General features: G+C 41.3%; 1 protein-coding gene across 1 annotated transcript in view; it reads right to left on the bottom strand.

The window, feature by feature from the left end:
* LOC150006125 (uncharacterized protein C2orf78-like) overlaps positions 1 to 1,732 on the bottom strand; it is a 38,176-nt gene extending 36,444 nt beyond the window's left edge. The window contains exon 1 of the mRNA XM_090280741.1: positions 1,636 to 1,732. Coding sequence (XP_090136867.1) covers positions 1,636 to 1,732 — 97 coding nt within the window. The remainder of the gene's footprint in view (positions 1 to 1,635) is intronic.
* Between the last annotated feature and the right edge of the window lie 11,787 nt (positions 1,733 to 13,519).

Genomic DNA, 13,519 nt, shown 5'->3' with positions numbered 1-13,519 from the left:
CAAGTAGCAAGATGCAATAAATGTGTATGTACAGGTAGCCCCAATATAGACAAATATTTTAGTAAAGCCAGCTGTAAAGCAGAGAGTAAAGTAAGTGTAAAGGAATTCCATTATTGTGCTCATTCACATTCATTTGAATATTACCCAGCAAGTACAGATATATAACAGCTATATAACAGTGAGTCCAGTAGAAATATATATTCCAATTAATAAAACACAAAAGGACACTTAAAAGTATCATGTAGTTTTTATATTTATCTTAAAACCTGGATTATAATGGCCTTCAACATCCAGGAATGTGTTATACCCAAAGCCTTAAAAACCTTCATCATAGATTTAATTTTCAAAAATTTGAAGTAAGAATACCCAAGAAACTCCACAAAATTGTTTCTTGATAAATGTGAAATTAGAGTATGGGGTGTGACTTTTCTCTTTTTCTTAGGTAGCTAAGATCTAAAAAGAGATGATGGCTGTTTATCAGTGTGCTGTCTGTGTTAGGGAGAAACTAACTGTAAAGATGAAAACCCACTTTGTCTCAGAACATAGTCATCACACAAAAGAATTAGTCTTTCTGGTTCAAATAAGGATATAGCATTTAAAAATATTTATTTTTGATAGACTAAACATCTACAAAGTTTAAAAATCAGAATGAAGTGAAACACTGAAAGTGCTGTTTCCTCCAGCCCCCCAGATAACCAATTTTATAGTTTCACATTTATAGAAAACCTCTGCTCTAAAATATAGCTTTTAAATATTTATATTCAGTTGTCAATTGCCATCTGTGTTCAGAGAGGTGGTTTTAAACACAAACACATGACTTCTGGACAACTTTCTTTGCCTAGTGATACTCTATTCTGGTCTTACTTTTCTTTCTACTCTACTAATGGAAGCATTTGCTAAAAGTCACCTTTATTTTGCCCTACTGTGAGCAGATTTTACCCTGTGCTATTGCTGCTTTAATTTAAAATATTTGGATTCCTTCAACATTCCATTCCTAACTACCAGTTTTGCTCTTGAGGGCTCCTCCATGCTGTCTTCTTTCATTCCTATGGTTTTCCCTCCTTCGTTCTTACACTTTCCCCTCCCTCTCGGTTCCTCCTGTTGGCCTATGCTGATAAAAATAATACCTACATTTCAATATTTTTTCACTTAGTTTGGATAGAAAACTCGAAAAACTGGTATAAATTACTTTTTAAACAGCACTAAATTTAAAACTCTGAGGTAGAAATATCAGTGGTGGGAGACCATTACACATGGTTTTATATATATATATATATATAGCTTTCTCTGTCACCTAGGTTTTCTATCTGTTTCTGTTCTAATGGTCTCGGGAAGTCTTGATTTCACTTTTATATGGGTGTCCTTTAAGGCTCATTATTAGAAAAGAAAGGGATTAGAAATAACAACCAAACTAATGTTTTAATGTAATAGATGAGGAAAAAGCAGATTATGTGAGAGATTGAATTACATGTCCAAAGTGACATAGCTAGGGAATGTCAAAATCAAAACTAAAATTAAGTCTCCAGATTTTCAGATCACACTTTCTCCCCTTAGAATATAGTATTTTGGCTCTAGTGCTAAATGTAGGGCCCAAAAATATCTAAGGAATAACTTTAGAAAAGATTCTCTCATTACCTGACATGGTCAGAGGAGAAGAGGAAATATCAACTGTAGATGCAAAGGACGAGGAGACAATATGAGAAGGCTGAGTGGCTGGAGCCAAAGAGCACATGTGCCCAGTGCGAAAGTCACTGGTCACACTGGTCACTGGCCACTGGTTACTGGTCATTGGTCAGTTGTGATGATACAAATTTATTTACAGACAGCTCCATGGAAACCCCAAGATTCTACCAGGTTGTGGTAGGTTTGATGGGAGAATGATGTCACAAAAACAGGCAGTTTAAAGTCACCAGGGAGCCAATAGGGAGCTCAAATTCCCAACAAGATGACAGGATTGGATGGAGGGAGCTAAGTCAACAACTAAATGGCTGAGTTTTGGGGACCGTTGTCATAGTTTACAAGGCAGATGTGATAATCTCACTTTCCTCGGGCTCTTATGTTAAAAAAAGAATCATCTCAATGTTTCTATAGATGCTCATTAATATAATTAAATATTAGTTAATTCTCTATATTATGTTGTATAATAGGATATTGTTAATATCCTTAGGTAGAAAGGAAAGGGACATCCAGGTTGTATAATTACAATGTTCCCAATGAAATTATATCAGGCCATCTCATTAGGGAATATACTGCAGCTTTGGAGGAGCAGAGAAAGGGATTAAGGAGCTCTTTGTGTGACTAGGTTAAAGAATAAAATGGAGTTTGTTAAGTGCATGTTGCGGTGAATGATGTGGTCTAAGGCTCCCCACTTATAGTTCCTTCTCCTTGAATCCTACCTTCCTTGGGCTGGGCTGGGCTGGGCTGCACTAAGGTGGGCCTGTTTGTACTTGCATCTCTCTTCTGCTCTCCTTTTCTTTTTCTTCTTCATTGTCCGTGTTGTTTCTGAGAACAGATTTGATGTTGAATTCTTACTCTCATGGCTGTTACTTCCTGTCAACTTTGAGCAGCCGGGACTTCTCTTCAGTGTCTTTGGCTTCCCCAAATGGACTCTGCCCTTCAGAAGCAAATACCAAAGAGCGAGAGGGGTCAGCTCATTGCAAACTTTTCCACTCCCAGCCTTTGGTTGCGGTTCTCTCAACCAGAATTTGCCTCCTCTGCTTCTTTGGCCCATGAAGGAATGCTGCCATCCTGTTCTTTTACATGGAAGAGGCATTCACAATATTCTCCATTTCCTTCTCACATAAAGTGTATCCGGTGTGGCAGTTACTGTAGTCTCCTCCCCCTTGCAAACAGCCGCTGTAGAACTTTGGGCCTCTAGGATTCTCAGTCTGCCACGTTTGGGTGCAAGGCCAGGCAGAAATGAAGAGGATAATAGTTAGAGAAAGTCAAGGACATTCATGGAGAGGAGGGAAGAGGGAAGGTGAAAGTGTACAGGAAGAAGGAGTCTGATGTGGACTTTTCAGTTTCTGTGAGAAATAGGTTGACACATTTTGGCCTCATTTTTTATTAACAGAATATATGTGCTAAGTAATGCAGAAACCCCCAGGAATTCTGCTCAGAAGAGAGAAGAATCTTCCATGTATTTCCTACTTTGTTTTATGTATTATTACCTCACTTATATCATTCACTGGTATGTTTGGAGATCATGCTGTGTATCAGTGCTCTGCTTTTGTCCAGATGTTCTTTTCCTTGTCAAAATTTTAAAGATTCTATCATTGTAAGACATATCACACGTTTTTGACCTGATGACTTTTTTTAGAAGCATCATGAACCCCCTTGACCTGATGGATTTTGTGGAGAAACTTAAAAAGAGGTCTGTGAGCAAGGCACTGTGGTGAGTTACACTGTGCACCAAGCAAAGGGAGAGATGTGTGCAGTCAGCCCGACTTGGCCTGGGTTGCCTCTGCTTTTCTTCCCCTGCTTAGTGCTGCTCACACTCACCACTCTTGTGACTGTGAGTGAGGGCTGAGTTGCTAATGACCTAACAGGGTGGGGCCAAAGTAGGTATACAGTTTTTCATATGGAAAGTAATACAAAAATTAATAAATAATGCTACTGGAATAAACTGTTTTACCTACTCACACCGTAGATCCTCTTTGGCCCCACCTGTATATGGAGTAAGCTGCTACAGTTGAGAGTTGAGTAGTTGGCACAGAGACAACCCCGCAAACAAAGACTAATATATGTACTGTCTGGCTTTTTATAGAAAATGACTTCTGGCCCTTGTTGTTGGTAGGGTCTTACAGGCTACTGTTGGAATGTTGGCTTTGATTCTGAGAAAAATAAGGATCTCTGGGAGGGTTTGAGCAGGAGGAGGACAGGATCTGACTGAAGTTTTGGTGACTGTGTTGACAAGTTTTAGAGGCAAAGGTTGGAGCAGGTAAGCCGATTAGGACTGCGGTTCCCAGTACACTGGGGTTCCCCCGGAACACCACAGCAAACTCATCAGGGTGTAGCAGTGTATTTTAAATTTCTGAAGCATTTGCAGTGATACTTGACAGCTGTTAGATACCGTGTGTGCTTCTACCCAGTGACTAGTTGACGGTTTCAGCATTAGGTCACGCTATATTCTTTTCAATGTTATCTTGTCTTTGTGAAGTTGAGTTTTTGGCAGTAGCTGGAACAAGAAGCAAGCACTATTAGAAAACTGATCTGGAATAGGAAATGAGGCTGGCAGGATCCAATTTGATTTTAAGGTATGACATGTTGTACAGTGCCTAATAATCACATGAGTAATTGTGGTTAAGGGAAAAATAAAAATATTTTTAAAATTCGCATGTATTATTTTCCAAATATCTACTTAGCTGTTGAACGATTGTATCAGTACAATGTGTAGTTTTATTGTAGCATTTTCCCTGAAGCTGATGTAACAAATGACCACACCTGGGTGGCTTTGAAAAAAGCAGAAATGTATTGTGCACAGTTCTGAAAGTCAGAAGTCTGAAATCAGTATCACTGGGTCCAATGAAGGTGTCAGCAGGACTACACCCTCTGGAGGCTGTTGGGGGAGATCTTGTTCCTCGCCTCCCACAGCTTCTGCTGGCTGCAGGCTTGATCTGCTGGTGGCGGCAACACTCAGTCTTTGCCCCATCGTCACATCACCTTCTCTTCTGTCTGCACCGAATCTCCTGCCTCCTCTTTATAAGGACGCAGGGGTTGCATTTATGGCTCAGCTCACCCTGATAATCCAGGAAGACCTCTGCATTTAAAGATCCTTAATTTAATCACTCATGCAAAGACACTTTTCATAAATAAAATAGCACCTGATCTCTTTGGGTGGTCATTATCCAGCCTACAACAGGCACAAATGCTTTTTAAGTTTTTGGGAACTAACTACTTTGATAAATGGGACTGGTTAAACTTTTATTTTTTATTTTAAGCCTAGAGGTTAGAAACCAAGGGCTCTGTGAATCTAGAAACTTTGGGAAATTCTAAGATAGAAGACTCTCCTACTAATCCAGGCAAGAAATGACGGAGGCTTGGACTAGAGTGGATGTGGAGGAAAGTGCTCAATTGTGAACTGTTGGTGATACAATTTGAGACTAAGGCAGATGAAATTTTCTGATGTTCTGGTGGTTGGTTGGAATGAGCAACTGGGAAATTGCTTTACCATGAAGTGAGATGAAGAAAACTGTGCAGGTGCAGGGACCAGGTTTTTTTTTTTTTTTTTTTAAGTATATTTTATTGATTATATTGTTACAGTAGTTCCAGTCTTTTCCCTCTTTGCTCCCCTCTGTCCAGTACCCCCTTCCTCCAGCAATCCCATCCCCCTTAGTTCATATTCATGGGTCGTGCATATAAGTTCTTTGGCTTCACCCTTTCCTATATTATTCTTAACTTCCCCCTGTTTATTTTGTACCAACCGATCATGCTTCTTAATTTCTGCACCATTTCCCCATTTCCCCCCTCCCCCCTCCCAGCTTATAACCCTCCAAATAATCCCCATACCTGTGATTCTATCCTGTTCTGGTTGGCTTCGTTGGATTTTGTTTTTATATTTTAGATTCAGTTGTTGATGCTTGTGAGTTTGTTGTCATTTTAGTGTTCATAGTTTCGGACTTATTTTTCTTAAGTAAGTCCCTTTGACATTTCATATAATAATGGCTTGGTGATGATGAACTCCTTTAGCTTTACCTTGTCCGGGAAGCACTTCTTCTGCCCTTCCATTCCAAATGACAGCTTTGCTGGATAGAGGAGTCCTGTGCAGGTTGACTTTCATCACATTAACTACTGCTTGCCAGTCCCTTCCTGCCTGCAGAGTGTCCTCTGAGAAATTAGCTGATAGTCCTATAGGCACCCCACTGTAGACAATTCCCCACCTCTCTCTTGCTGCCCCCAGAACCCTCTCTTTATCTTTCACCTTTGGCATCTCGATCATGGTGTGTCCTGGTGTGGTGCCCTCTGGGTAGAGCTCGCCTGGGACTCTCTGTGCTTCCCAGACCTGTATATCCATCTCCTTTGCAAAATTTGGGAAGTTATCCTCATTTTTTTTCAATTCTTGCTTCCTCATTCTGCACTCGTTGACTGTTTTGTTCTTCCTTATGGTCCAAATCGTTGATTTGAACCCCAGTTTCCTTCCCTTCACCGTTGGGTTTGTGTGGATTTTCCTTCGTTTCACTTAGCATAGCCTTCATTTCTTCTCTTCTGTGTTTGCCATACTCAAGCATATCTGTCATTCCTGTGAGCATCTTTATCACCAGTGTTTTGAATTCTTCATCTCTTAGGTGGTTTATCTCCTCATCTGTTAGGTTGGCTATCTCCTCGTCGCTTAGTTCTCCCACTGGAACCTTGATCTGTTCCCCATTTTGGGCCATACTTCTCTGTCTCCTCATTCTGACAGGCTCCTGTGTTTGTTTGCCTCTGTGTCCCAGGTAGAGCTGTCACTCCTGTTACGTTGTAAAGGGCGGAGCCTTAGGGATTTGTCAGTACAGGGCAACCTGTTTCACCATGTTGTGGTGCTGTATGGGGTCCGAGGGGGAACAATGCCACCTTCCCAGCACTCGCCCCTTTTCCAGTCACCTCTCTCACTACTGCACCCGACTGGCGCCCCTCTAGCTGCTGCCCTGGCCGTCGTTCCCAGAGTGGGTGGGTCTGCGGACGTTCTAGGACTGTGGGGGCCCTTTACAAAAGCGGACTCCGCTGAGAGACTTGCAGTTTCTTCCTCCGCCCCAACCCCAACTGCTGTGCATAGTCAGAAGCAATGAGGCTTGATCTTCCCCAGTGCTGGGACTGTGAGATGAGAGGTCCGGTGAGGGGTTGGGAATGCTCCTGACTTTTTAAAACATGTGACTGCACTTTCTGCCGCTGCCGCCCCTGCTGCCGCTACCACACTGCGTCCTCTTGGCCCTGGCTCCGCCCCACTACCTGTCTGCATGAGTATTTCTTCTTTATATCTTTGTTTGCTGGACTTCCATGTAGTTTGATTTCCTCGAACTTCTGGTCGTTTCTAGTTTTGAGGTAGTTGTATTCCTTCTTAGTTGTGGAGGGAGACTCAACGTGTCTGTCTATGGCCGGAAGTAGGGGTTTTTTTTGTGTGTGTTATTGTTGTTGCTATTGTTTCTTACAAGTAGGGCAGGTGGGGCATTCTGTTTACTACACTTTTAGAAAAGAAGATTAGAAGGGAAGGAAAAAGGGAAGCGAAAGATACAGGATCATGACTAGAGACTGCCTACAGACTCTCCACCAGCCCACAGGCTTATTCCACATCTCCTGGTGGACAAATGTAGCTCTACTCAGGAGGCCTTCAGGTCGTTGTGTTTTGCCTTCTTATTCAAAATGTGGTGTGAACAAATGTAGACATGAGGTGCTATGCAATAAGAGAGGGGAGACAGAGATACCTGTCTGACCCAAAGTCCTATGAGGGCAGGGCAAATGGGACTCTGTTTTGGGGAACTGAAAATTACAGGGTCCCCAAATTAAAAATATATGTAAAAGGATGGAGCAGAATTTAAGAAAAATAGGCTCTGCAACACAGTGATTGGATATCCTCAAACCCTTTCCTGGAAATAGGTCAGCCCAAACAAGATACCCATGGGTAGCATTTACCACAAAACTAGAAACCCCAACATAAAGGGTGGAGGATACACACACCTGCCAGGTCTCAGCATCTGCACCAAGAGAAGTGACAGACAGTAGGAAGCATCTGTGGGACGTGATGGCAGGAGGCCTTCAAAGCACCAACAGTAGCCACCAGAAAACACTGAAGGCCTGTGTGAGAAGAGCAGCTGAGACTGAGAGGGGTTTTGCCCAAGCCCAAAGTGAGCAAGTACAAGGGGCTGGCGAAAGAGTTTGAAGGACTAGAGCGGTCTAGACCCTATATATGCTGACACTGAGCACCAGAGTGTCTTTCCTGGATGTAGCCCACACGGAGGAGACAGTGCACAGAGGAACTATAGACACAGAGGGAAGATGTCCTGATGAAGTTGGGGAGGGGAAACAGAGCCAGTAAACCTCAGATAGCAAGCCCCATGTTTCTGAAGACTACATTAAAATAAATACAGAAAAATTTTGTAAGTTAAAAAAGAGGTCTTCAACCTCACCTTTTCTAAGGACATTAAAACTAATTTTACCTAAAATATAAATAACAGGAAAGGATTGAGATAAAATCCCATACAAAGGTAGTATGGAAAAAGAAGAATAAAGAGCAGAATAGTATCTCATCTGCAAAAGAAACAAGTCAGAATAGATGGGCCCACAAAACAGTAACCTGCTATTTCAAAATGAGCTAAAAGACATTCAGTAAAACAAAGCAGAAGTTGAAAGAACACGGTGGGACATTATAATATAAAGGGCGCAGAATTTCTGTTTGGAATGAAGAAAATGTTCCAGAAATGATAAATGCCTGTAAAAGCTACCCATGAATGTTTAGTATGGGTTCGTCTATTTTCGTGACAGGGTTTGGAAATTTTAAAACCATATCCTGCTCCATCTACCTTTCTGAAGTGCTGCTCAGTCTTTTGATGTAATTACTTAAATTTAGATGGTAGTGATGGTTGCGTGATATCATGAACGTACTTACTGTGACTGAATTGTATACTTAAAAAGGGTTAAAATGGAAAATTGTGTGTTATGTATATTTTACCATAATTTAAAAATAATGAAAGGAAGCATAAATCAGAATAAAGTGAGACGATGGAACTCAGTACAGAATTAAAAATAAATTTAAAAATTTCAGAAATGAAGACTAATTAAATGTAATACAAGAGCGAATGAACAAAATGGATAATGCCTTAAGGGAAACAAATGAGAAAACAATGAAAGTTTTAGAAATCAAAAATAAGATAAAAGGGCTCTAGAGAAATGTCAAATATAAAAGACAGGGAAAAAAGCATGGACAGTTCTAAGAGAGTGATACAAAAGTACATATAAGGATTTACTGTTGCATAAAAGTGATATTTCAAATTAATGAGACAGATTCATCTATAAATTGTGATACATATATGTTGGAGTGTAGGTAATTTCTCTGGAAGAATCCACAGCATGGCAAAATAATGTCTCTAATGGAGGAGGGAAAGTAGTGTCTGGGGAACTAAGAAAAAAGGGAGGATTTTCATTGGAAACCCTTTTGTGCTTTTCTAAATTTCTATCATGTGAATCTACTGCCTCAGAAGTCTGACTGCTTGAGTTCAAATCCCAGCTCATCCAATTGCCAGCTCTTAATCTAGGGTAAATACTTGACAAGCTCCAAGCCAATCTCCTTATCTGTGAAATGGAGTGATTAAGGTAGCCTGTTGCCGCCTGGCACAGAATGAACTCTCAATAAATGTAAAATGCTTATGGAAACAATGCAGATGCCCATCAACTGATGAAAGGATGAACAAAGTGGTAAATCCATTCAATACACTATACAGTCATAAAAAGGAATGAAGGACTGACACATGCTACAACATGAATGAACATTGACAACATGCTAGTGAGAGAAGCCAGACAAAAACGTCACATATTGTATTTCTCCACATATGAAATCTCTGGAAAAGTGACTTTCATCCAGATACAAAGCACAGTAGTGGTGCCAGGGGCTGGAGGGACGAGGTAACAAGAAATAACTAACTGCCAATGATGAAGGGGGTTTCTTTTGGGGCTGGTGAAAATGTTTGGGGGTAGAGGATGGTGATGGTTGCACGAGTTTTGAATGCACTAAACATCACTGCATTTACAGTTTAAAACGATGAACTTGATAGTATGCAAATTATACCTCAATAAAAATAATTGTTGAAATACACATTACCAATTTTCAAATGATGATGAGTCCCATCTCTGCCCTTCCCCTATTCCACTCTCTTTCCTGTTCCCCACGCTCCCCCACCACCACTTCTCTCAGCAGCCCCAGGAGGCCTCCCAAGGAGCGCCTTTGAACTGATCCCTTTGTAGTAGGGCTGTTCAAGCAGCAATTAAGTATGCACATGCGCTTGTGGCTCTGGCCCCCATGACAATGGACGTTTCCATCAGATTTTCCTCATGGACTTTGGTTGAGGTGGTGATTAGACGAGGCAGCACATGCAGCCTGGGTCACAGAGGAGGTCCTTGATGGCCCCTCTACTTAAATGCTTAGGCTTCACCTGAAGTTTGATGTCATCTACCAGTAACATCGGGATACTGTGCTCTGAAAGTCAGGTTTCCACCCACGGGCCCTTGTAAATACTGAGGCCTTTGGAGACAAGCCTGAAATGGAGGCTTTGCTCCACCACATGCAATGTGACCTCAGCCCATGAGTGAACATCAGGAGTAAAGTGGCACAGGGATGCTGGCCTCGAGTGTTGTTGGGAAAGTTGACTGAAGTAGTGTCTTTGTGGGCATGGCGCTCAGGTGTTGAGTAAATGGTCATTTATGTTACATAGCCTGTTCTGGGTATACCTCACTATCAACTTCAATGTGTCTCCTCACTTTGGAGTATCCTCTAGCAAGAAATTTCCAGCATGAAACTTTCCAACCACTTTTGCATGTGTTGTATCTTTCATAGCACCTTCTCCACACTCTGCACAAGTCTCTTCTTGGCGTTGCATTTGCATTTTTACCTTTCTTGACATAATAAAGCATAACATGCTGGAAATGTTGCTGATTTTCTCCCATCTTCAATATTAAAATGGCTACACAAAATCTACCAATTTTCTTATGTGTTTTTAAAATACACGCTAATAGGACCGCTTTCAAAATATATTCTTAAGAAAATTGTTTTGAATGAAGTTAAAGACAACTAAGCACTACTAGAGCAATCTTATGGGGGGAAAAAAACCAAACACACGTTTTGGCCAACATAATAATAATAAATAGGACGGTTATTTCTTTTTGTTCTGAATTTAAGCCTGAAAGTAAGACATCACGGACTTTGTGAATTTAGACATTTGAAAACTCTGATTTTGGACACTCTCCCAGTAATCCAGACCCCAAATAGTGGACCCTTTAAACTAGAGTGGACAAGTTGTAGATACAATTTGAGAGCAAGGCAGATGGAATTTGCTGTTCTGTTTGTGCCATAGATAGAAAAATAAAGGAGCCAAATGATTGCAAAATTTCTAGACTGAGCAACTGGAAAAGTGGGTTTACCATGAACTCAGATGAAGAACACTGTGCATTGACCTAATCCATTGTTGTTTTTTAATTTTTTATATGCTTTATTGATTTTGCTGTCACATTTGTCCCAGTTTCTTTTCCTCTTTTCCCCCCTTCACCCATTGACCTCCCTGCTGTCAGTTGTCCCCCCACCTTAGTCCATGCCCATTGGTTGTGCATATAGTAACATCTTCCTAGCTACCCTGCTTCCTCCTACTATGCTTGTTAATTCCTGTACCATCTCTCTCTCTCTTTCCCCCCTTCTCCCTCCCAGCTGACCTCCCCCCAATATGTTCCCCATACCTATAATTCTTTTCCACTCTCGTTGTCTACTTAGTTTGCCTTTGTTTGGATTCCCTAGCTTCTGTTGTTGGTTGTTGTGATACAGTTTTCATTTTAATGTTCAGTTTTGATCCTCTTTCTCCTAAACAAGTCCCTTTAACATTTCATATAACAGTGGTTTGGATCTGATGAATTTCTTCAGTTTTACTTTGTCCTGGAAGCACTTTCTCTGCCCTTCTATTCTGAATGACAGCTCTGCTGGATAGAGTAATCATGGTTGTAGGTTTTTGCTTTTCATTACTTTGAATATTTCTTGCCAGTCCCTTCTTGCCTGCAGTGTTTCTTTTGAGAAATCAGTTGAAAGTCTTTTTTTTTTTTTCAGTGTCAGATGGAAACCCCTTCCCACTTGATGGAGCTCGTAGTCTTATTGGGACCCCTTTGTACATAATTCTCTTCTTCTCTCTTGCTGCTTTTAAGATTCCCTCTTTATCCTTAATTTTTGACATTTTGATTATAATGTGTCTTGGTGTGGTTCTCCCTGGGTCCAGTTTTTTGGAATTATCTGTGCTTCCTGGACCTGTAAGTCTATTTCCTTCCCCAAGTTAGGGAAGTTTTGCTTCATTATTTTTTTTCCCATAGTTTTTCAATTTCTAGTTCTTCTTCTTCACCTTCTGGCAACCCAGGGATTTGGATGTTGATCTGCTTATAGCTGTCCCGCAGATTTCTGAGACTCTTCTCATTTTCTTCACTTTTTGTTTCCTCTTTCTGCACTGGTTAACTTCCTTATGTTCCTTTCCTATGTTCCAATTTGTTGATTTCATCCCTGGTTTTCTTGCCCTCACCACTAGTTTCATATGTGTTTTCATTCATTTCAGCAAGACTAGCCTTTATTCCTTCCCTGTCATGTTTAAGTTCTGCTGTCAGGTCTGTAAGCATTCATATAACCAAAGCTCTGAACTGTGTCTCAGAAAGATTTCCTATCTGTTGAGCTGTTAGATTAGATATTTGCTGGCTGGTCAGCTGTGAGACTTGGATCTCTATCATGATCTGTGCCATCCTGACAGTTTTGTGTTTACCTTTGCTTCCTTGATGGGGCTGTCCCACCTCCTAAGCTATACGGGGTGATCCTTCTCACCATGCTGTGGTGTGTTGTGTGGGGCAGGGGGTCCAAGATGGATTCTTGCCATTAACTCTCTGCTGAGAGACTGAGAGCTTTTTCCTCCACCCCCACCCCCTCTGGCCTTCACAGTCTGAGGCAATGGGGGTCTGTCTTCCCCAGTGTTGGAATCGCAAGCTGACAGGTCTGGTCTGCAGCTGGGGGTGGTCCCCCGGTGTTTCTTGCCTCTTTTTAAATACTGGTGTCTGTGCTTACCGCTGTCCCACTGCCATCACTGCAGCCGCTGCTGACAGCACAACTTGACCTTTCCACCCTGGCTTTGCCCCTCCTACCAGTCCGGATGAGCACCACTTGTTTATAACTTCATACATTGCACTTCCATGTAGCTTTATTTTCTGGAACTTCTGGTTATTTCTGGTTTTGCGGTAGATGTATTCCTTCTTAGTTGTGGAGGGAGATGGAGCGTGTCAGTCTAGGCCTCCATCTTGGTCAGAACCCATTTTTATTTTTTAAGGGTAGGGGTTTGATCAGGGGTGGAGGGGATATGGGGGATTCTGTTTTGTACTTATTCAGAAAAGAAGATAAAAAGAGAAGAAAAGAGGAATGAAAAAGATACCCATTCCTGTCCAGAGTTTGTCTACAAACTCTCCAATTGCCACCAGACCTATTCCACATCTCCTGGTGGTCAAATGTCTCTCTGTGCATGAGTCCTTCAGGTTGTTGAGTTTTGCCTTCTTATTAAAAACATGGCATGAACAAATGTAGACATGAGGTGTGTGTGAGACAGTGGAGACCCAGAAAGACTTTTAGAACCCAAACTCCTACAAGAGTAGGGCAAAAGGTGTTCTACTGTGGGGAACTGATAATAACATGCCCTCAAATTTCAAATAATTATGTCAAAGGATGGAGCAGAATTTAAGAAGGATAGAGGCTGCAACAGAGTGTTTGATTTTTGCCAAAGCCTGTCATAGAAACAGATCAACCCAAATTAAATGCCCATGGATAGTTTTC

This window comes from Furipterus horrens, unplaced genomic scaffold (assembly GCF_987537825.1).
Source record: "Furipterus horrens unplaced genomic scaffold, mFurHor1.1.pri manual_scaffold_6, whole genome shotgun sequence".
NCBI classification, from domain to species: Eukaryota; Metazoa; Chordata; class Mammalia; order Chiroptera; family Furipteridae; genus Furipterus; species Furipterus horrens.
This window is presented reverse-complemented; position numbering and strand designations above follow the sequence as displayed.